Consider the following 22,647-nt stretch of genomic DNA (forward strand, 5'->3'; position numbering starts at 1 on the left):
CCAGCCTGGGTTAGAGAGTTGAATTAAAATGATTTGCCAGTTGCTGATGACACACGTATCAATAAACACATGCTTGTGTTTACTAAGCAAGCCACTGGTAATAGCTCCGTGTATCACGGATTCACTCGAACACACACACACACACACACACATCCTACTGAACAGGAAGCTAATGTTTGTTCTTACTGTGCCAGAAAACAGCAAGATGGATGAACTTCAAGGATGTCGTGACATCTGTTCTGTTGGGCAAACCCCCGTTCAGGTGAACTGAGTCTTGAGAGGCCTCCTCAGGGGCACGGATCCTGAGGGAAGAGCTCCCGTGCACCCCGGGCAGATGAAGGTCTCTGGGGAGCAGGGTTCTCTGGGTAAAGAAACAAGCAACAAACACCAGCTTTGGTATTAGCCTCTAACTGGATGTCACAGCAGAGCCCATCTCACTGCTGACATTAATTATCATACAAACTGCTTCCCACATAGTGACTGTGCATGGGGCGCCGGGGGGAGCAGTCTGGAAGTCTAAAGGGCTGCCGACTCCTGTGAGCCACGCTGGGCCAGGAGCTCACACTGCCCAGTGTTGTCTTCATCGTGGTAAACATGATGCGTGTGTATCCTGTGTACATCAGACCATGTGCCTTCCTTTGCCACTGACATTCACATAGTAACACTGACTCTCTCCGCCCTAAGTGTGCACCTGCCTACTGTGTGCCAGGCATGAGCCGTGTAAGTGGATCATCAGGTCCAGTGACAGTGTTAGCTCTGGGGAAACTGGCACACAGTAGGCCGTCAATGAATGCGGCTTGAATGCAAAGGTTCATGATTGAACGAGAGGAGTGTGTTGCAGGTGCTGGTGTATAGGGAAGCCATCTCTGTTCATGTTTCTTTCCTTGCCTCACAGCCGTAGATCTTCCTGGGGATTGGGTGGGTTCCTGTGTGGTTTCCTGCCGTGCAAACATCTTATATCATACCGCTGTTCCACCCCTGAGGCCTCCCATGATTCTCACTAACAATAAAGGATTCTAAACTCTTATGAAGCCTCAGATCACAGCTGCTGTCTCGAGGGGCAGCTGAGACAACCTTCAGTGTGCCCCGATGTGATCACCACACCAGCTGCTCATCTGACCCTTTTAGGCACAAGGAGGCAGGGGGTCCCAAGCCTGAGCCAGCTGCCTGCAGTTGGCCTCTTCTTTCTGTGTGTCTCTTCTAGGGCCTTGTTTTGTCCACCTTGGGCTGGCTGCTGGGCTCTGTAGTGTTGGAACTGATGCCTCGGTCTTCGTAATCTGCAGACTTCTCCGTGTTCCCAAGCTGAAGTAGGAGAGCTCAGCTCTACTGACTCCTGATTGCTGCTTATACAGCCTCCTGGCTCTGGGGTGCTCCCTGGCTGCAGAATTCTCCATTGGTCTGGTGCTCTCCCTCCAGGTCTAGTGCTCACAGGCATCAGATACAGGATAAGTGTAGGAGGGCAGTAGAGGCAGGGTGGCCACAGAGGCCTAAGTCCTTGGTTCACCTTCCTCAGGGCAGAGCCATCTAGTCCTCTGGTATTCCTGCTCTGTCTAGGTAGCCCACTGGCCTTGGACAGATGTCTACATTCCAAGCATCTGGCCTTGGCTTTGGCCTCCCCATTGAAAGGGAAACAATGTTTCCCTTGCCAAGGGTCTTCTTCTGGAAATGTGATGTTAGCAAAGCCACCAATAGCTGATCCCTTTGCTTCCCCTCCTTCCCCCCAGCATTAACTCTGCTGCCCTGCTTCTCAGTGAGACAACAGGAGGGCAGATTACCAAAGGTCACACAGCCTTCCAGACACAGCACTGACTGGACTCTATAAAGCTGAGGACTCCAGACTCCATGAGGTTACAGATTTAACAAAGCTTAAGACTCACTTTCCCGCCCTCCTGCTTAGTTCTGACCCAGCCCAGCCGCAGAGCAGAACAGCAGTCTCCCATGTCTGCCCATCTCTGGAGTGTTCCCTGAGGGCTGGAACTGCATGTGTGTGTGACCCTGTCCTGGGCAGGAGTCATGGAAGTGTAGCAGGAGAGGCATCAGGCTCTTGAGTCTGCACACAGACCTCATCCCATGACCACCACAGCTCCTCTGTGCAGAATGCTTCCCTGCTCTGGTCTTTAGGACCCTTACCTCTAGGCAGAACAGTCATGTGACCAGTGATTCCCTCATGCCCACCTGGCCCAGGTGTTGAGACATAAGCAAAACTGGATGGTAGAAACCCAGATTTTCCCCAAGAGGCAGCTGTCACAGTCCCTGGAGGTGGATACCAGCCCAGAACCACTGGTACCTGAGCCTGGGAAGGGGTCATGCTCCCAAAGTGCTTTGTCTGGTCCTGGGAAGGAGTGGGAAGTCCTAGTGCTCCCACAGTGCCTATAGCTGAGCCTGGGAAGGCATGGTGCTCCCACAGTGCCTATGTCTGAGCCCAGGAAGGAGTGGTGCTCCCACAGTGCCTGTGCCTGAGCCTGGGAAGTCTAGATGCTCCCACAGTGATCTGGAGCTTCTGGGCTTCAGCACCAGCCATTTCCCCAGCTGTATCTGACCTGACATGCTGGTGACCTTTGCATCACAGACCCCTTTACCTGTCCTGATGTCCTTGTCTGGCTACTGGCTGTAGTCTGGGGGCTGGGCCCCAATTTGTACCTCACTTGCCTATCCCGAGGTTAACATTCCATTCTGGTAGCCCCACCTGAAGTGTAAGCTGGCTCTGCCCACACATGCCTGCTTCTGACCACATTGTTCTTTCCTTTCTGGCTCTGTGAAGCCCATGCCTGGCGTGGTTGAGCCATACCTACCACAGGTATCCAATCTTAATGCCATCCTTAAGGTTCTAACTCCCAATAGTAAGAAAGGGGAGGCCTGTCTATGGAGGAATGTCCATCCATTCCTGTGACAGGAAACAGCTGTGGTCCTTGCTGGATTCCCGGGATGAGCACAGCCAGCCCCCATGGATTGGGTTCACATCTTGACTCTGCAGTCTGTAGTGATGTGACTGTCACCAGTTTCTTCAGAGAGCCTGGATAACTGTCTGTGGTCACTTGGTTGGTGGAGTTGCCGGAAGGTCTGGGAGTTTACTCAGACATGACCGTAATCTTCACCTCCCCCACCCCTCATCATTAGGTATCTCTGTGTTTCCTTGAATAGCTAACCAAAAAGAAACTTTAGATGATCAGATCAACTTTAGAATAATCTCTCCCAGGACTCTATTCCACCTTAACATATCTGAGAATCCAAGTCCTATCCAACAATCGTGTGTGTGTGTGTGTGTGTGTGTGTGTGGTGTAGTATATGTGGTGCTTTGTATGTGTGTGTTTAGTGTATGTGGTGTTTTATATGTAGTATGTATGTGTGTGTAGTGTGTGTGGTGGTTTGTATGTAGTATGCATGTGTGTGTGTGTGTGTGTGTGTGTGTGTGTAGTGCACATGGTGGTGGTGGTGGTGGTGGTGGTGGTGGTGGTGGTGTGTGTGTGTGTGTGTGTGTGTGTGTTGTCTGAGGTGTGTGATTGCTATGGATTCCAGGTGACAGTCTTCTTGGTGATCCTGTTTGCTCCCAGTATTCAAGGATGCTGTCCACATTGCCACAGCCCTTACTTTGGTTAACAACCATCTAATGACATCAAAGTGATGCTCTGTGATCTCCCTAACCATCCCCAAAGCTGGGTCTAGTTTCTGGCTTTCAGATTCTCATTCACTAGGCCACACTTCCCTGAGCAAACTCATGTTCAGGGCTCTGCTTTGCCTTCTGATCTGTCCTGTGGAATTAATTTCCAAAAGAGAGACTGGGAATGTAGCCAGATGATTCTCTACCTCATGGCATCTGGTGCATTGTGGGATATAACAGTACCTGGCCTTGACCTGATACATGTCACAGTATACTCCCAAGGCATGGTCACCAAATCTTTCTCCAGACTCAATCTAAAGCCCCCAGGGACTGACTCATCTTCCATCAGTAAGCTTGGTGTTAAGGGATAAACTGAAAAACAGATGCTTCGTGGACAACAGAGATTTCCCTAAGAGTGAGGACAAAACTGAGTCTCAGCACTACCAAAGAGTACTAATCTCAGCGGGCGAGTACCACAAAGGCAGTCAAGAGTACTAAGCTCAAGTTCTAGCACCCATGCTAAGTCCTTGCTCTTGAAGGTCTAAGTTGCTCAACTCTGAAGGATTGGTCACATGACTACGTTGGCCACAGAAAATGCCACACAGATGTTTGCCAGGTCTGTCACTCTGCAGTGGGCCCCACCGCGCCATTCCTCTTTGTATAGTTCTTAGGTTCAGTTCTCATGGGGTATACACCACGACCAAGGCGACTCCTACACAAGAAAGCATTTAACCAGGCTCTTCCTTACAGTTTCAGAGGGTTGGTCTGTGGTGGTCATGGTGCACAGCATTACAGTGTTTAGGCAGGTGTAGCCTGGAACAGGTCAAGAACAGAGCCCTGCTCTGTGTGGCCCTAACCCTTCCTCACTAGGCCCATCTCTAGTGTTCAGTTTGGTTGGCCCATTTACTGATCAATTCAAGATGGCTTTGCACTCAGTAGGGTGGTGGTGTAAACCCAGGCTCATAAATACATAAGGAGCAATACCCTGTCTGGATGACCCAGCTTTGCATTCCTGGAACACGTCAGCAGGGCCCTCTGGAGCCTATTCCCTCCTGGGTAGAACACATTGTACCTGCCCAGGACACCCAGGGCTTCACACTTCCCCCATCTGCGGTGAGAGCCTAGGAGGGATTTGCTTACATTGCATAGGTATAGGATCTGCTCATCTGTCCCCTTCCCCCATAGGATCTGCTCAGCTGTCCCCTTCCCCCATAGGCTCTTCCCAACTGTCCCCTTGCCCCCAGAACTCTGGAGTGCTGTGGAGTTCTCATGCAAGACCAATGGGTTCTGTGGTCTGTCTGCAGGAGAAATATGTGGAGGAGCTGGCAGCTGTGAGGCAGACACTGCAGACAGACCTGGAGACATCTATCCGACGCATCGCCGACCTGCAGGCAGCCTTGGAAGAGGTGGCGTCAAGTGACAGTGACACAGAAAGGTAAACAGGTGGTGACCGGGTTGGGTGGGGCTGTGCTCTGCCAACCTCTTGCCCCTAGAAGTCTCAGGCTGCATTTGCTGGGGGAACCCCCAAAAGGCCTGAGGATCACTAGTTTGTTCAGACCAAGAGAAGAGGGACACTGTCATGTCACCATGAAGCATGGGAGGTGACCAGCTGGAATGAGAGCAGTGTGGCATCCAAGGGAAGCCTGTCCCTGTCTCCTTGTCTGTCCCTGTCTCTCTGTCTCTCTCTATCTCTCTGTCTTTCTCTGTCTCTGTGTCTCTGTGTCTGTGTCTTTCTCCCTCTCTTTCTTTCTCGTAATGAATCTAAAGATAAAGGGGACAGAAACACAGTGGCCATGTTCAGGGGTGGGACAAGCTGTGACAGGAATCAGAGGCACCAGACATCTCAGCCAAGTAACCCACCAGGATCATGTCACAGAGCACCCCAGACATCAGCCCTGGCTCTGTCCTAAGAGCCACTACCCCCAGATGGTACTCATATAAGACATACCTATCTCTATGGCAACAAGACTCACCCTCCCCCGGGTCTGTCTTTCCTGAGCTTCAGGCCATGGGCTCCCGGTGCAGCTGCAGCATTGGTCTCCTCTCACCCTGATCTCAGCATCTGAGGCTGTATTTACCCCTCCTTGCTGCGTTCCCAATGTCTCTCTTCCTTGACTGTGTCTCCAGTTTTCATCAGCCTCACAGGTCTTCAAGGGAACTTTCCTGTGTCTCAGGGGAGCTGTGGGATGTGGTGTGATGTCTGAACATAGGTGTCTGAAGATGCTCCTGTTACCCAGGAGCACCCCATGCAGCAGCCAGTGGGATTGCTCTTGTTGGGGGAGGGGAAGAGCATAGAGCTCAGGATCACATGACCTCAGACAAATATTCAGTCACTCTGATCCTGGCTCTCTTTGTTTCTAAGATGGATCAGGAAGACGTAGAAATACAACTCCCTACACAGAAGCTTGTAGCCATAGACACTCAGATATTACTTACAACCTCTGTTCTTTACTTCATTCATCTATCCATTTATTCGATTGATGAATCTTTCCTGAGCACCTCTGTCATGCCAGACATCCCACTGTGGCCTTGCATTTCCCTTCCTGCTTTTGGATGCCATTTTTTTTCCTCCATCTCATGGTTGAAAGGGGCTGCATAGCTTGTGTGAGATGTTGAGGGCCAGGAGCCTGGAATGGAGACCAGCTCAGGAATTCAGTGTCTTCACATAGCCTGAATTTTGGGGTGTGCACACAAATGGATAGGGAAATCAAGCAAGAGTGTGCCTGTTTCTGCAGAAACCTAAAAGCCTCTGGCAGCTGACCTAGTGGCTCCAGCTAACTAGGGAGGATGCGGTGCAGACCCATGAGAGAAGAATCTGAGGAAGCATGCACGAAGACCAAGAGGAATGTTCCAGAAAGTGAGGAAAGAGACTTATATTAGCTTAAGAAAGGAAAGATCTTTGCTCAGAGCATTGGCTTCCTGCAGAAGGGAGCCTGTCAATTGGGAAGACACGCAACCTGGTGTGCTCATGCCTGAACCAGAACTCGATGTCATTTTCAAGGGCATCTCACACCTCTGTGACTCTGCCAGTCAGGCCATGGTCTCCATGTTTCCACAATCACCAGCGCAGGGCCATCCTCTGGGAATGATGGTATGCCACACTGCAGGAACACATCACACTCAGGTCCCGGAGGAGGACTTGCAGGCCAGAGGCTCTGCCTTTTATGTTTCTCCATTTTCTACCCTCTTTCCTTCCCCTCCTGCCTTTCTCTTCTCACAGAGCTTACCTGAAACTGGCTGAGACTCTCAGTTGCTTAGATATTGGGGACTAAAGAAATAAAAGATGCCTACAGGAAAGTTCTGACTCACTGCAAAGTGAAAAGCGTGCTCCCATCTTCTGCTCACCACTGTCACAATCAGGGTCTCTGTTGCCTCGATCAATGCCATGAACAAAATCAACTTGGTGAGGAGAGGGTTACTTCAGCTCACATTTCTACATCAGTTTGTTACTATCTCAGTCAGGGTTTTACCTCTGTGAAAAGACACCATGACCAAGGCAACTCATACAAGGAGATTTAATTGGGCCTGGCTTATAGGTTCAGAGGTTCAGTTCAGTATCATCAAGGTGGGAACATGGCAGCATCTAGGCAGGCATGGTGCAAGAGGAGCTGAGAGATCTACATATTGTTCTAAAGGCCACTAGGAGAAGACTGGCTTCCATGCAGTTAGAAGGAAGCTCTCTCAAAGCCCACCCCCAACAGTGATGTACTTTCTTCAAGAAGACCACACCTACTCCAACAAGGCCAATCCTCCTAATAGTGTCACTACCTGAGCCAAGCATATTCAAACCACCACAATCACCAAAGCAAGTCAGCCAGAACTCAAGGCAGGAGCCTAGAGGTGGAGCTGATGTAGAAACTATGGAGGGGTGCTACTTACCGGCTTGCTCCTCATGGCTTACTCAGACTGCTTTCTTGTAGAATCCAGGATTGACCCTACCTACAATGGGATAGGCTCAACTACATCAATGATTAATCAAGAAAGTACACCATAAAGTTGCCCACAGGCATCTCTGATGAAGGCGTTCTTTCAACTGAGGTTCCTCTTCCCATGTGACTCTCCTTGGTGTCAAGTTGATAAGGAAAGAACCAGGATATGCCAGAGGGATTTTGCTGACTGTCAAAGACAAGAAGAAATATGTGCTGCACCATTAACTGTCTGCTGCACACAGTGGGGCTCCGAGTTCCTGCCCTATTGCCAGCCAGGTGCCCCCATCAGCAGATCCAAACTGCACACTGTGATTGGTCCAAGATACTTTTTATAAGCTCTCAACTAGTTTTCAGACTGCCAGGATAGGGAAGGAAGAAAGCAGAAGGAGAGAGAGGGGGAGGGAGAGAGAGAGACAGAGAGAGAAAAAGAGTTGGGGGAGAGGAGAGAGGGGAGGGGGAGGGGAGAGAGAGGTGGGAAGGGGGAGGAGGGAGAGGAGAGAGGGAAGGGGAAGAGAGAGAGAAAGAGAGACAGAGAGAGACACTGAGAGAGAGAGACAGAGAGAGCACCTAACTTTCCAACTGCTAAGTTGAGAGACTTGTTCTCCTTATACCAAATCACAATTCTACAGTTCACCTGGAATTAGATCTTAATGGAGCAGGCCTTGCAGGCTGGGAGCCATGCTACATGCTCAGAACATCAGGTATCATACGGTGGTGCTTAAGCTGGTGTGGCTCTACAGCAGGGCCTGGCATTGTCAGCTAGAGACTATAAGCATCAACTTTCTTAGACTAATGGAGGAAATGGTTCAGTTCATCCCCTCCGGGCCTGGAATGTGCTCATTAGTCACGGGAGGAAGGCTGCATTGGCTGACAGAAACCGGCATCTATTCCCAGCCCCAGAATCCGCAGCTGCTCTGTCTGTTTGTTGCCTTGCCTAGGGATGTGGTAGGGCATTGAGGGGTCCACAGATTACCGTTGTCTTCAAAGTCACAGACCAACGAGTGTCACTCCCAGCTGGGCCCATCTGAGATGAGGACTCTGAGAGCAAGCATGTTCTTAGGGATGACGTGAGTGGATGCTGGATTATCTCCAACACACACGCTATGACAACTGGTCTGACATTAGGCTGTGGAGGAGACCTGGAGACATCTGGTGGAGCCAGAGACTGGCCTTCTGAGAACATATTGTGTGTCAACAACTCACTGTTGTGCCTTGGCTCTGACCTGGAGGTGAAGTTTCCCACTGCATGAAATGACTGTCCTCACAGCCTTTTTCTTCTTTCTTCTTTTTAAAGATTTGTTTATTTTATGTATATGAGCACACTGTCACTGTCCTCAGACACACCAGAAGAGGGCATCAGATCCCATTACAGATGGTTGCAAACCACCATGTGGTTGCTCGGAATTGAACTCAGGACCTCTGGAAGGGCAGTCAGTGCTCTAACCACTGAGCCATCTCTCCAGACCCACAGCCTTTCTCTTATAGCTTCCCTCCATGAGTGCTGACCATGGCCTGACCTGAAAGAACAGCTTGAGCGAGCTCTCTGTTCATCTAAAGAGGTTGACACCCAGTTAGAATCACAGCATGTGTGCCCTGTGCCCTCTAGTATCAAATGGATATTGCAGGTTACCCTGCTTTCTGAGGATTGTAGCCAATGCCCAGCTGACCAGACAGAGTTAGAGCTCCCACAGTTCACCATGTCTGTTTCCAACATTGCAGGACACAGTGGCGATGGCTCCCCTGTGGTTCTTGTTCTGGAGAACACTTGTTACCGCTTGGCACACGCTGCCCTTGCACCGTTGCTGGGCTCCTGTCAGTATCTCTCACAAACTAAAGATAAGGAAACTGAGCCTCATAGGTATCTAAAGTCTCAGCGATGCATACGTTAAGCCATGAATCCATGGCTTGTGTCTGGAGTTGGCCTTCCCCCCTCCACACTCACACCCGCCTCTGATGCCAGCTAAAGGTGGCTTTGTTATCACATGGGATGTGGTGCGTGTCCTTCACCTCCTATCAAGGTCTCTGTTTCCTTCTGGGCTGCCATGATGTTGAAATCTTGTCAGTCACTGACATGGAGCAAAGGAATCCAGGCATTACTTCCCAGCCCATATTTGCATTTAGACTGTGTCTGTCTGGTAAAAGGTACCCAGGAGAAATACATCTGAAGACACTTAATCAATTACCTTGATTCTTGCCAACATCTGTTTTAAAATTCCTGGCACAGGTTCTTTTTGCAAAACCACACTGGCCAAGATGATTTTTAAAATGGCTATAGGTACCAGTCCAGGGCAGGGGTTTGAGCCTCCCCTTGGTTATGGCGCCAACCAGATCAGTACCGCGGACAGCGCCCCTAGGGCTGGGTCAGGACCACTGACAGCGCCCCCGTGAAGGGAACCGACTAGATCAGGGCCATGGACAGAGCACCTGGCCTCCAGCCTCAACTTGCTCTTCCTTAAAAGAGGATTACTAACTTTGACGGGTGGGGGATGGGAGGTGTACAGTCTTGTTTCTCGTGAGATGGTGGCTTACATGGTGTAGTCATGAGGCATGGAAATCCTAGATCTCCCTGCTCAGCTGAAAACAATCATGGTTTGGACCATCTGAGTAGTCTTCTGGGAGTGTGAAGGGCAACTTTATAGGGAGGTGCTGTTTACAAAGCTGTGTTCCCTCTTCTGGCAGCTCTTGTTTCATCTGCTGAGCCCATTAGGGAGCCATGCAGGCAAGAAGAACACGACGGGACCCACACACTCAGTGGGGGATTCCCCCTACAGACTGGGTTTTAAAGCATCACACATCCAGGGTAAACTAGCTGAGACCACAGTGAAACTTGACATCAGAAAGTGTCTAAGTCTCTGGGGAAAGAGTCCCTCCAGGAAGAAGTGGTTCTGAATTCCAAGTCCCTAGAGCCACCTTCAGAGATCAAGTCCGGATGAGTGTCAGCACCCACATGTGCTTGCTGGGTTGGGCAGACTGTGCGGAGCAATGTTGGGAATGAATGGCGTCCATTTTCCAAACTCAGGAGCATGGATTTCAAACAGAGAGAATGAGAGGGCGGTCTTCCTTCAGGGCTCTCAGAGGGACATGAGGTTCAGCCTCTTGGCATTAGACATTTGATTATGAGCTCCGGGGACCCGGCTATCCTGTCCCCGTGCACGGAAGACATGTTCATGGTCCTCATGGTCCTCGGGCACCAGTCCACTGGAGATATATGCTGGGAAATAAGGGGCATCTAGGGCAGCATGTCTTTAGAGGAGGGAGCAAGAAACAACAGGTACGTTCTCCTCGGACCTGCCCAAATCCCAGTAGACTTTGTGGCTGGAGGCCCAGCCTGGGTACACAGAATAAAGGAAACTTAGATGCAGGGGTGTGGCCTTGTCTGGGTCCCCATTTGAGGATGGCAGAATGATTGTCACTGTGCATTGTGGTCCCCACAAAGCTGAGTTTGGAAGTTCAGCGGCCTTGTGCGTGGTATACCCTCTTCATCTCTAAATTGGAGGCAGATGGTGTGGACAGAGTGTATAAACATGTTTCTCCCTGAAGAATAGCTACTTGTATAAAGTTTCCCACCATGCCCCAGGAAGTTATCCTGCCTGATCCTGAGCTGTTGGCTTCCCCCGCCCCCCCAAAAATATAAGGCAAGTGTCAGGCATGTTGCCAACAACAATATGGTTAATGTCAGTGATGCCTGTTACAATTCCAAAAATTTTTGTTTTGTGTCTGAGTGTTTTGCCTGAGTGTATGTCTGTTCATTTTGTGGGTGCCCTCAGAGGCCAGAAGAGAGGCATTGGATCCATGGAAACTGGTGTTACAAATGATTGTGAACCATAGTGTAGGTGTTGGAAGTTGAACCCAAGTCCTCTAAAAGAGCAGGCAGTGCTTTTAACCAGAGCCCTAACCCTAGTTACGTTTTTAGAGAGCACCAGTAACTGTTGCTCCTGTTGTCCGGTATCCGTGCTGAACAATTCACAAGGGTTGCTTCTCTCTGTCCCGTGGGCAGAGGCAGAGGCCTGTGCAGTACTAATCTGCCACAGTTTGCAAAGGAAAGCAGGAGGCTCAGGGAGACCAACTCAATACTCCACAGCCACACAGTAGCAAGTGGGGGAATGGGAGGCAAACCCGGTGTATGTTGTGTTGGAGACCAGGTTCCCAGTCCCAACTGTACAACCACGACAGACATTGTCTTGTCTCTCCTTCTAGTGTCCAGACGGCAGTGGACTGTAGCAGCCGTAGCGGGAAAGAGGGGTAAGTAAGCCACCGGGCTTACAAAGGCAAGCCCCTGGTGGTTTGTGTGCAGTTGGCCAGGAGAAGGTTCACAGCCATCAGGGAACTGTCTGTAATGCTTATGATGCCCTGGCTTCATGGTTTAGCATGTGCCTTACAGGAGTGCACCCTGCATACCCGTGTGATGTCATCTAGACACAGGGAAGACCTGCATTATCTTGCCGTTACCCACCACTACCTTCAGTGGCTCCCTGTTGCCCAGGAGCAGACTTTTTAGGTAGACACCTGTGTTCCACAGTGACCTTTGATCCCCTCTTCACCCGTGGGTCCTGATTTCCTACTGCCTGGACCCTGACCTTTCCTGCCCTCCACACCTGTGTGTGCACTCTTCCCTCTGAACCCTCGAGTTCCTGAGGCTCACCTACCTCACAGACTTCCTCTTATTCCAGGAAGGAATTGGAGGCTCCTTACTTAGCCTGCACACTGGCCCTCTGCCTCTCTCTGTAGTAGCACTAATGCAGCCTTCATTTTGTGGCCTCTCACAGAGATATTTACCAGCTCTCCTAGGATGCAGACTTGAGGACAGGATTAGTGCCAAGTTCATGTATGCAGCCCTGATCCATGGTGGCTGACTTAGTGGCAAATAAATATACCACACACCTGTGTGTGCATCGGCCTGTACACACACATATATGATACACTTCTGCATATATGGGCTCACTTGTACATGCACACAGAGACACAGACAGATACATTCACACATACACACTCACACAAAACACAGACACACAGTCACACACATACTGATATGCAGACACACATACAAACACAGACAGGTGCATACATACACACTCACACAGACACATGCACACTGACACATACACAGTCACATACACATACAGACATACAGACACACACACAGATACAGACAAATAACATACACACATGTATACACTGACACACACATACACACACACAGATAGTCAGTCACATATACACACTCACACAAAGATACATTCACATAGACACACTCACAAAGAGAGAGACATACACACACAGACACAGATACATTCACACATACACACTCACAGACACACACAGAGATACATTTACATATACACACTCACAGACAGAGATACATTCACACAAACACACACACAGAGACACACAGATTCATTCACACACATTCACACAGACACACGCATAGATACATTCACACATACACATACAGATACATTCACACATATGCATGCACACACATACACACTCACTCACTTAGTAGCTGTGCAACCCTCCTCTGGTGTTACTTTCAGAATCAACGACTGTAAAGAGAAAGTCCAGCTTGCCAAGATGATCCCCTTAAGGCAAAGGAGGGTTGAAGATTTTCACCCCTTGTTTATCCCATAGGAATATATTTGGTATAAAATTCAGTGGCAAGCTTGATTTTCAATTCAGAGAGGCCGTAACACCCCAAGTCATTAATATCCCAGTTGGTGTATGTGTGTGTGTGTGTGTGTGTGTGTGTGTGTGTGTGTGTGTGTGTACAAGTCCTGTGGTTAATAGCCAAAATATTAGAATAAAAGCAAGTTTTCAGACTTCAGGCAAGAGTCAGGTGCCCTTGGGTAAGACCCTAGTTGCCCCCCCAAACGCCAGTGATTATGTCCACTTCACAGGCCACAGGCAACTCCTTGTCCATAACAGCACACAGAGCACTCTATATGTGGTGGCCACTGTGGTCAGTGCCCTAACTTTGCCTTCTAGGGACAACGTCTCTGTCATCAGCTCCCAGCCAGAGAGCAGTCTTCAGTCCTGGATGAGCTGTTCCCTCTCCATGGCCACAGACTCAGTGAGGATCCCCTCTAGACAGTCGGCCACCAGCAGCTGTCTCCACGGTCCCAGGTAAGAAAAGCCTTACCCTGTGGCCTGTCCTTGGCCAACAGCTCGAAGACTCCTGCTTGCAGGCTGACCTTCATGATTTCCACTTCTTGTGCTTGGGGTCAGGGCCACTGCCCAGTTGTGTGGCTTTAAGTAGGTCACTTGACCTCTCAGGGCCTGAGAAATGAGGAGTCTGGTACTGTTTACTGTCTGTTTTGAAAGTGCTGCTCCATCAAAGGGTAGCTAATCTTTATCACTGTTTCTGTCTCAGGTGTCAGACTAGCGATTCTTTGGTTTATAAATAAGCGTGGTCAGTTACATTGTTTCAGTTTTGGATGACATCCTTGAGTAGAATCATAAAGAAAATTGAGCTAGAGCCAGTCACAGTGCTGCAATGCCTGGGAGCTCGGCTGCTCTGGAATCAGGAGGCTGAAAAAGGATTTCTTGAGCAGAAAAGTTTGAAGCCAGCCAAGCTGCTGACTTTATAATAAGAGAAAAGAAAGGTATATTGGGCTGTGATTCTCACAGAGGAAAAAGAAATTATCTTGAATGTAACTAAAATTTTGTTGTATATATATTCATGTGTATTTGTGTATATGTGTTCATAAATACATAAATACAACTTGCTCAGTCTATATAATCTTAGTTGTACCTGTATGTTTTCAGGGTTGACCATTTGGCTGGAGAGCCAGTTGGTGTGTTCTTCCAAATCAGGGAAAGAATATGTCTCTGGCTCTAAGCACTCCTTAGTTGCCTACAGTTCTTTCTGTAGGACTGAGGCCTTGTGGGCTTCCCACCCCCATGATTGCCCATCTGCTTTGTCATGTCTATTGGTGTAATCCCTGTTCAGGTCATATTTGGGAAGTCATGTTGGTAGGCCATCATAGCTTCTGACCTTCTTAGATGAAATCCCACAGCAAGCTTCCAGATCCTCTGGCTCTTATATTCTTTCTGCCTCCTCTGCTGAAATGTTACTTGAGCAGGACTTGTATTATAAATATTTCCGTTGGGACCAAGCTGTCAATATCTCTTAGATAACCCTGACCTGCCCCTGCAGAGGCTCTGCCAGAGTCATACAGATACAGTTACGGATGCTTGGAGCTAACCATCGGACTGAGCATGGGGACCCTGATGAAGGAGGTAGAGAAAGGTCTAAAGGGGCTGAAAGGGTTTGGAATCAAACCCTTTAAAGCTCCCAGGGACTAAAACACCAACCAATGATCATACATGGAGAGACCCATGGCTCCTGTTGCATATGTAGCAGAGGATAGCATTGTCTGGCATCAGTGGGAGGAAAGGCCTTTGGTCCAGTGAAGGCGCATTTTCCCAGAGTAGGAGAATGCCAAAGCACTGAGGTGGGAGAGGGAGCACCTTCATGGAAGCAAGAGGAGGGGGAGGGGGATGGGAGTTTAAGGAAAAAGGATAGCATTTAAAATGTAAATACAGAGAATGTCCAATAAAAATTAAGTACTAAAAAAATAAATAAATTTGACTTTCTGGAAAAAAAAAAGATAACCCTGTTCAAAAACTCAAAAGAGAGCTTCTCATGAGTGGTGTAGGGGTTTGTCTTAGACAGTCTGTGGCTCTTTGAGATAGCATTGTGAGCTCAGATGACATTTTATTTAAACTGCATGTTTATTTAGTCACTTACTCATGTACACGATAGGTATTTTCAGGTAGACAGGTAATGATGTGATTTTTAATAACTGAACCCCCTCTTCGCTGTATCTTTCTGCAGCCCCCTGGTAGAGTTCCCCACTTCCTCTATCAGTTTTCTTGTAGCTGGCTAGCCCCTCACCAACCCTGCAATGGTCCCATTTCACTTTCCTGGCTTCTGCAATTTCCCAATGTCTTAGTCTGGGTTTCATCGCTGTGAACAGACACCATGACCAAAGCAACTCTTGTAAGAGCTACATTTAATTCGTGTTGGCTTACATTAGGTTCAGAGGTTCAATCCATTATTATCAAGGCAGGAACATGGCAGCATCCAGGCAGGCATAGTGCAGGAGGGGCTGAAAGTTCTACATCTTTATCTGAATGCTGCTGCTAGCAGAATACTGACCTCCAGGGAGCTAAGAAGAGGGTCTTAATACCCATGATCACAGTGACGCACCTACTCCAACAGGGCCACACATACTGCAACAAGGCCACACCTCCTAATAGAGCCACTCCCTGGGCAGAGCATATACAAACCACCATACCTGAAGATCTGTACTCCAATCTGAAGACCCAGAATTGGGAGCCTCTGGTAAAATGGAATCTGTGATATTTGTCTCTCTGGATCTTTGGGTCTTCAGTTATATGATCTTTCCGAGTTCCGTCCATTTACTTGAAAAGTTCAGAGTTTCATTTTCCTTTACATCTCACAGTGTACCTCGGCACCACATTTCCATTTCCCACCATGGGATGAAGGACATTTATGCGGTGTCCGTTTCCTAGTTACTGTCAGTAGAGCAGTGAACAGCAGCAGCTATGGCTGCGCAGAGATCTGGGGGGTGGGGGCGGAACTCAAAGTCCTTTGACATAGGCCAGGGAGGGCTGTCAAAGAGCCAACTCTGTAGTCTGCGCTCTTTACTATAGAAGAGAGCATGGGGGAGGGGTTTCAGAACATGGTCGTGATCAATACTCACTATTCCCGGCCTGTATTGTGTCTGGCTGTGTGCACTGGGCGAGTTTCTTGGCTTCTCTGCTCCTGAGTCCTCACAAGGAAGCTGGGGTCACATGTAACTGTGCAGAATTTTAAACTCCCTTTTCCCCCTCCACGGGACTGGAATTCAAGCCTATGTCTGATTTCTGAGAAATATTTGTTGCTGGATTTTAAGTGTCTAAGCTGAATGTTTTAAGAAAGAATTCTCCATCAGAAAAGGACTGAACAGCAGAACAAAACTCGTTATTATGATAACGAGTGCAGTATTCGATTTTGTTTGAAAATTCGGAAGAGGAAATGAACGATAAGACCGAATCCAGATGAGAAAAGGAAGTTCATTTCTCTGTTACCGGGAATGGAACAGGATGAATTACCTCAGGGTCTCTTTACCCCTGGATGCGTGTGCGACTATTCTTCCTAAGTCACTCAATATTTTAAAGAATTGGAAGATTAGACGGAAGACCGTGCCCCCTGCCCACTCTCTCTCTTTTTTTTTTCCTTGCCAAGGTCAGCCCTCTTCTGTTTCCTGTGCTCTCTGCCTGTTCATAAACATCTTCAGCGCTCACCCCAGGTAGCATGTGGGTGAGCTTTTAGGAGATGATGCACTGTATGGTATACGCTCTTTGTAAATTGTTCCGGTATCTTGGGTTTTTTCCTTACAGGGCCCTTGACTCTATCTTGGCCTCTTAAATCCCCATGGAAGAGGCTTCTTAAGTTCTATGTTGTTCTATCTACCTGTAAAGGTCATTTTCACTTTGGGGTGCTTTTCAGACGCACTTGTGTTTTGAACTTGAATAGCTGTCAATCACAAAATCAGCAGCATGCCCCACCCTATCAGGGTGTGGAGAGCTCCTGCAAACCTAGTCCTGACTTACCTGGTGCTTGGCAGGGCTCCATCAAGAAGCTCCTTGGACACTTCGAGTTTGGCTGACAGAGAAGGTCACTCTAAAAACAGAATTGAGAGAGGGCAAGCTTCTGCCAGGCTCCAAGAGCGTTGGCATGTTATTTACAAGAGGATGTCAACTCCAGAGAAATACACCAAAGCTTTGTGAGTTATGGCCAGCTGGGACCAAGCAGCTGCCACTGATAAATGTGAGCTTTCCTAGAGACAGACACTAAATCACCTCCCTGGCCCCAGAGAGGGAGCTTAGGGCTTGGTGGTAGCAGCTGACTTGGTTCAGTAGCCCCCTAGGACATCTGGCATGGGTGCTTCTAGGGCTGACCAGGGTGTGGGCATAAGCTGCCCCTCCCTGAGTCCTGTGACATCCAGTACCTGGTTCCTGCCCTGTGAAGCCATCCTTGATGGAATCCTTTCAAGTGCCTGGCTTTCTCACTTCCTTGGACACTCAGGGCTTCCCAAGGAGTGTCTGGGCCATTTCTTTCTTGCCCCTCACTTTACACCTAACAGAGCCCCAGCGTAGGTCACAGGTTTATGTGCTGACAGTGGGCACTGCTCAGTCTCCACCCTCAGGGAATAGCTGTAGCTCCTCCACACCCAGTATCCCCCCTCTCCTGTTCCCTCACCTTCCCTCCCTCCCTGCTCTGGGGTCCTCTGTTTCCTATCTCTACCATCACTTCACATGTGACTGGTTCCTTTCTTCCTGCACCTACATCCAGGCTTCTCAAAAGGGAGGCTCCACACCCCTCTTCACTTCCTCTCTCTATGAGTGTGCCTCAGTTTACCTCATCCCCAAAGCTGCCCTCACCACCTCATAAGAACTTTTCTTTGGTTTTTGGTTGGTTTGTTTGTCTTTGGTTTTGCTTGTTTTAGACTGGGCCTCTGCACAAACTCTGACTGTCCAGGAACTCGCTCTGTAGAGCAGGCTGGCATTGAACTCACAGAGATCCACCTGCCTCTGCCTCCCCAGTGATGAGACTGAAGGCACCACCATAAACTTTCTTATTGTGCCAGCAGCTTCCGAGGAGACACAGGAGAGCCCGATTGTTTTTTCCTTGGTGGCTTTTCAGTGTCACAGTGTCCAGCTCTCTGTAAAGTTCTGTTCCCAACTGTGCCCACCTCTCTCTCCCCGAAGATTCTCCTCAAACACCCCTTTCTGCATCCCTTCCTTACCATCCCCTCCCCAAACACTGGTGTCCAGGTACAATCACCCACTTCTCTCCTCACCCAAGGGCAACCAATTCATTCTCTTGTGATTTTTGGCTCAGCAGCCACAAAACTTCTCAGGTCTAACAGGGTGGTTCTGGTCAGTGCTGGTGACCTGTCAATCATCCCACAGTCAGCACAGGTGACCTGTCAATCATCCCATGGTCAGCACAGGTGACCTGTCAATCATCCCATGGTCAGCACAGGTGACCTGTCAATCATCCCATGGTCAGCACAGGTGACCTGTCAGTCATCCCATGGTCAGCACTGGTGATCTTTTGTTCAGCCATAGTCAGGGCTGGGGCATGTGGAGTTCTCTCTGGGCTCTCTCCTGAAGACATTCCACAGTGCAGTGAGCTATTGGAGGTCAGGCTAAAAAAGATTCTACCTGGCAGAACCATGAAGTTCTTAATTGCTATGTAATCACCTCTAATTACTGCTGTGCTTTCTGGATGGCCTCACTTAGTCTGACGAAAAGATGGCATTACAACCTTGCTTTCCCCCTGGGTGGGCGGGTGGGTGGGTGGGGAGTGATCTCTATAAACACTCCGCCCATACCCTTGGCTTTATCTTTTCTTTTTTCTTTATATATTTAGAGGAAAATAATCTAGTTATGTGCCAGCACTGCCACCCTACCCTGCCTCGCTCGGTGTTATTTTATTTGTCTGGCTTGAATTAGTAAAAAGGTCTAAATTACAGGGTATTGTTTGTAAAATAAATAAATAAATAAATAAATAAATAAATAAAGTTGTGTTATTCAAGAAAACGCAATTACTCTGCCCCAGACTAAAGCTGAGGATCCTCGAGGAATGCTGCTTCCGTGATTAGATAAGACTTGGTGGTAATTAGCTCATTAATTATAGATATGTGAATGAATGAGTCTTAGCTTAGAAGCTTGTTCTCTGAGTAGGGCTTCGTTGTCTCTGCCAGTCCTGTTTCTACGTGGTTTGGTGTTTACCCATTTCTGTAGCTTTAGAACCAGAATGCAGGATGATTTTAACACACTCTGAACATCTTTAGTGGTTGGCTCGCTGTGGAGAGGGTTCCGTGTCTTCCTAGGTTTGACAGTTCTTTATGTACTCTTCAGTTTCAGGGGGTCAGTTTCAGGGGGTCAGTTTCAGGGGTCAGTTTAGGGGGTCAGAGGGGAAAGCTCATTACCAACCCACCGGCTGTGGATAAAGCACTGGCAAGAGAGACCAAAGCAATGTATGGTGGTTGCAGGACTTGTCACAGGACCCATGTGACCCCTGAAGAGATTTCATATTTGGTCCTGTTTAGCAACCCGAGTTCTAGCTGGTGGGGCCCACAAAACATTTGGAAAAAGGAAAATGTATGGCTCAGAACATGGTAAAGTGCTAACCTCACATAAAAAGCTGGTGTAAAGGCGTGGCTCTATTACCTCCTCGCTGGGGAGACAGAGGCAGTCACATCCTTGGTGCTCACTGGCCTGACACCTTGCCAAATTGATACCTCCAGGTTCAGTGTCAATTGGTTTCAGAAAGTAAGGTAGTCATAAAACAAGACACCAGTTATCAATCTCTGATCTGAAGGAGTTCATGCACACTCACATGAACACATCATACACACACACACACACACACACACACACACCCCACACACACCACACACACACACCCCACACACACCACACACACACACCCCACATACACACCATGCACACACACTAACACATACCACAGAGAGAGAGGGGGTGGGGAGGAGAAGAGGAAGAGAGGGAAGACAGGGAGTGGGAGAGGGAGGGGGAAGAGAGAGTGGGGAGAGAGAGAAGGAGAAAGACAGAGAGGGGGAGGGAGAGGGAGAGAGGAGGGAAAGAGGGAGAGGGGGAGGGGGGAGAAAAAGAGAAGGAGAAAGAGAGAGGGAGGGAGGGAGAGGGAGGGGAGGGGAGGGGAAGAGGAAAATGGGGAGAGAGGGGGGATGAGGAGGGAGGGAGATCTCTTAGGCTCACCTAAATGAACTTACAACCATTGGGATCAATCTAGAGATTAAGGACCTTGGAGTCTGATTGGCTTCAAGTTTTGTTAAGTCTCCTTCCTCTGCAAAGATAACCTCCCCGTGCTAACTTCTGATGCCCTGCAACAGAAGGGCTCATTTTTGAACTTAAAGCAGATGGAAATCCCTTGTGTGTGTGCCTCCTGCAGTAGCTTCTTCCCTTCCACGTTTATGTTTAGTCTGTGAAGCTGGTCCTCAGTGTGGTATAGGACAACCTGGGAGATCCTGGGTGCTGTAGTCCATCATGATGACATTCCCAGAGAGGGCTGTGACTCATCCCAGGGGACAAGGTTGTCCATGTTGGGAACAGAACTGTCTCTAGTGTGCAGAGATGGGGGACACTGCCAGACATCTTATGACCCACATGACAACACCCCTTCCACAAAGAAGCTTGTCCCACAATGCCCCACTCTGAGTACACGGTACAAAAGTACACGTTTGCTCTCCACAGTTCAGGATCTTCTGAGTCACCACAACCTCCTTCACGTCTCCGTTAGCTGACTGCTTCCAACAGCTGCTGACATGGGGACTGGGTTCCCCACTGATGTATATATTCATGATTCAAAGGACAGGGCAATCTAGCTGGTTTATTTAATCCAACATAACCCCACTCCTGTCTTCCTGTGGTGGCCTCCAGCTCTGTCCAGATCCTCAGGCAGCACCTGGGTGACCTTCAGTCTGTTTGCTCGTTGGCATTTTTGACCCTTTCCTTCTCTGCCAGTCAGCCTGATATGTGAAATTTTCCAGGACATCCGTGAGCATTGAGTTCTTCCTAGTTGAGCCCTGCTGTGAAGGGTGCTGCAGATGCAGGGAGCCTCAGTGCATGTGCCCTCCGCTGCAGGGTGACGCGGTTTTGTCCCAGGATCACTACAACCCTAGTCAGTTCTAGCCAAGTGGCAACGCAGAGTTATCAGTGCCCCAAGCCCTAAGAGCTTCCTTTCGCCATCTCTAAAAATTAGCAATTGTAGCAGAAATGACTAGTGTCACTTATCAGTTTTAGATCTGTGTTTCCCATGTGACAAACCTTCCCATTTATGTCTTCAACTGAGGTCTTTTTCTACAAAAAAAGTCTGATGTCTTTTCTTTGCTTCTCCTCCCACTCCAGTTTTGACTTGTTAGAGATCCACACCAAATCTTTGGCTATTGTAGACAGAAGTTCTCTGTGTGGAAAATGGATCCTCCTTCAGAGGCTGACTGACCTTTAGAAGCCAATCAACTGCTATTTTGGTAAATGGCCTTCAACTGCACTGTCACCCAATTGATAATCCTCCTTTATATTTAGCACTTCACTATGACCCGGCTAATAATTTCCCGTCATTTCATCTTCAAGTTCTGGCTGCCTCGGTGACTCTCTGAAATTCTTTAAATCTAAATTCAGCTTATCTGGTTTTCCTAAGTAAGCATCTGGTGCAGCCTGGTCCAACACATCTGGACGTTACTTAGATTTTCAAACTTCTTTTGCTAAATCAATAATTTTGTTTGTTTTCATGTGTCTCTGGGGTCTCTCCCCTTCCCCTCTAGTTAGAACTCAGAGGCCTTACCTCCTCTTCCAGATGATCAGTTCCTTGAACTAATGATGAATTCATGTTTACAGTCTGAAGCATGACAACACTCAGTAAATGAGTCTAGATAGATGTAAGAATGGAGAGAGAGAGGTGGGTGAATGGGTGGATGGATGGATGGATGGATGAGCAGATGATGGATGGACAAATAGATGGATGGATGTGTGGATGGATGGACAAATGGATCAATGAACAAATGAATGAATGGATGGATGGATAAACAGATGGATGGATGAACAGATGGATGGATAGACAGATGGATAGATGGATGGATGGATGGATGGATAGATGGATGGATGGATGGATGGATGGATGGATGGATGGATGGATGGATGGACAGATGGAAGAATGGATGGATGGATGGACAGATGAAAGAATGGATGGATGGATGGATGGATGGACAGATGGAAGGATGGATGGATGGATGGATGGATGGATGGATGGATGGATGGATGGACAGATGGAAGAATGGATGGATGGATGGATGGATGGATGGACAGATGGAAGAATGGATGGATGGATGGATGGGTGGATGGACGGACAGACAGATGGAGGGAGAGAGGGGGGATGGGTGGATGAATGAATAGGTGGAGAAATGGGGGATAATTTGCATCCACTTAGAAAACTTTGTTATGAGAGGCACCTGGGTGCTTTTATGACTAAGTCTACAGTTTGACCCAGCAGCTGCCATTCTGATGTAC

At 48.6% G+C, this 22,647-nt stretch overlaps 1 protein-coding gene across 2 annotated transcripts in view; it reads left to right on the forward strand.

The window, feature by feature from the left end:
- Positions 1–22,647, forward strand: part of MYO18B (myosin XVIIIB) — a 199,813-nt gene that overhangs the window by 164,142 nt on the left and 13,024 nt on the right. For both annotated transcript variants that reach the window (XM_080940828.1, XM_080940829.1), the window contains exons 40-42: positions 4,903–5,033; positions 11,725–11,769; positions 13,510–13,647. In XM_080940828.1, coding sequence (XP_080796954.1) covers positions 4,903–5,033; positions 11,725–11,769; positions 13,510–13,647 — 314 coding nt within the window. The remainder of the gene's footprint in view (positions 1–4,902; positions 5,034–11,724; positions 11,770–13,509; positions 13,648–22,647) is intronic.

This window comes from Micromys minutus, assembly GCF_963924665.1.
Source record: "Micromys minutus genome assembly, chromosome: 29".
Taxonomy (NCBI): domain Eukaryota; kingdom Metazoa; phylum Chordata; class Mammalia; order Rodentia; family Muridae; genus Micromys; species Micromys minutus.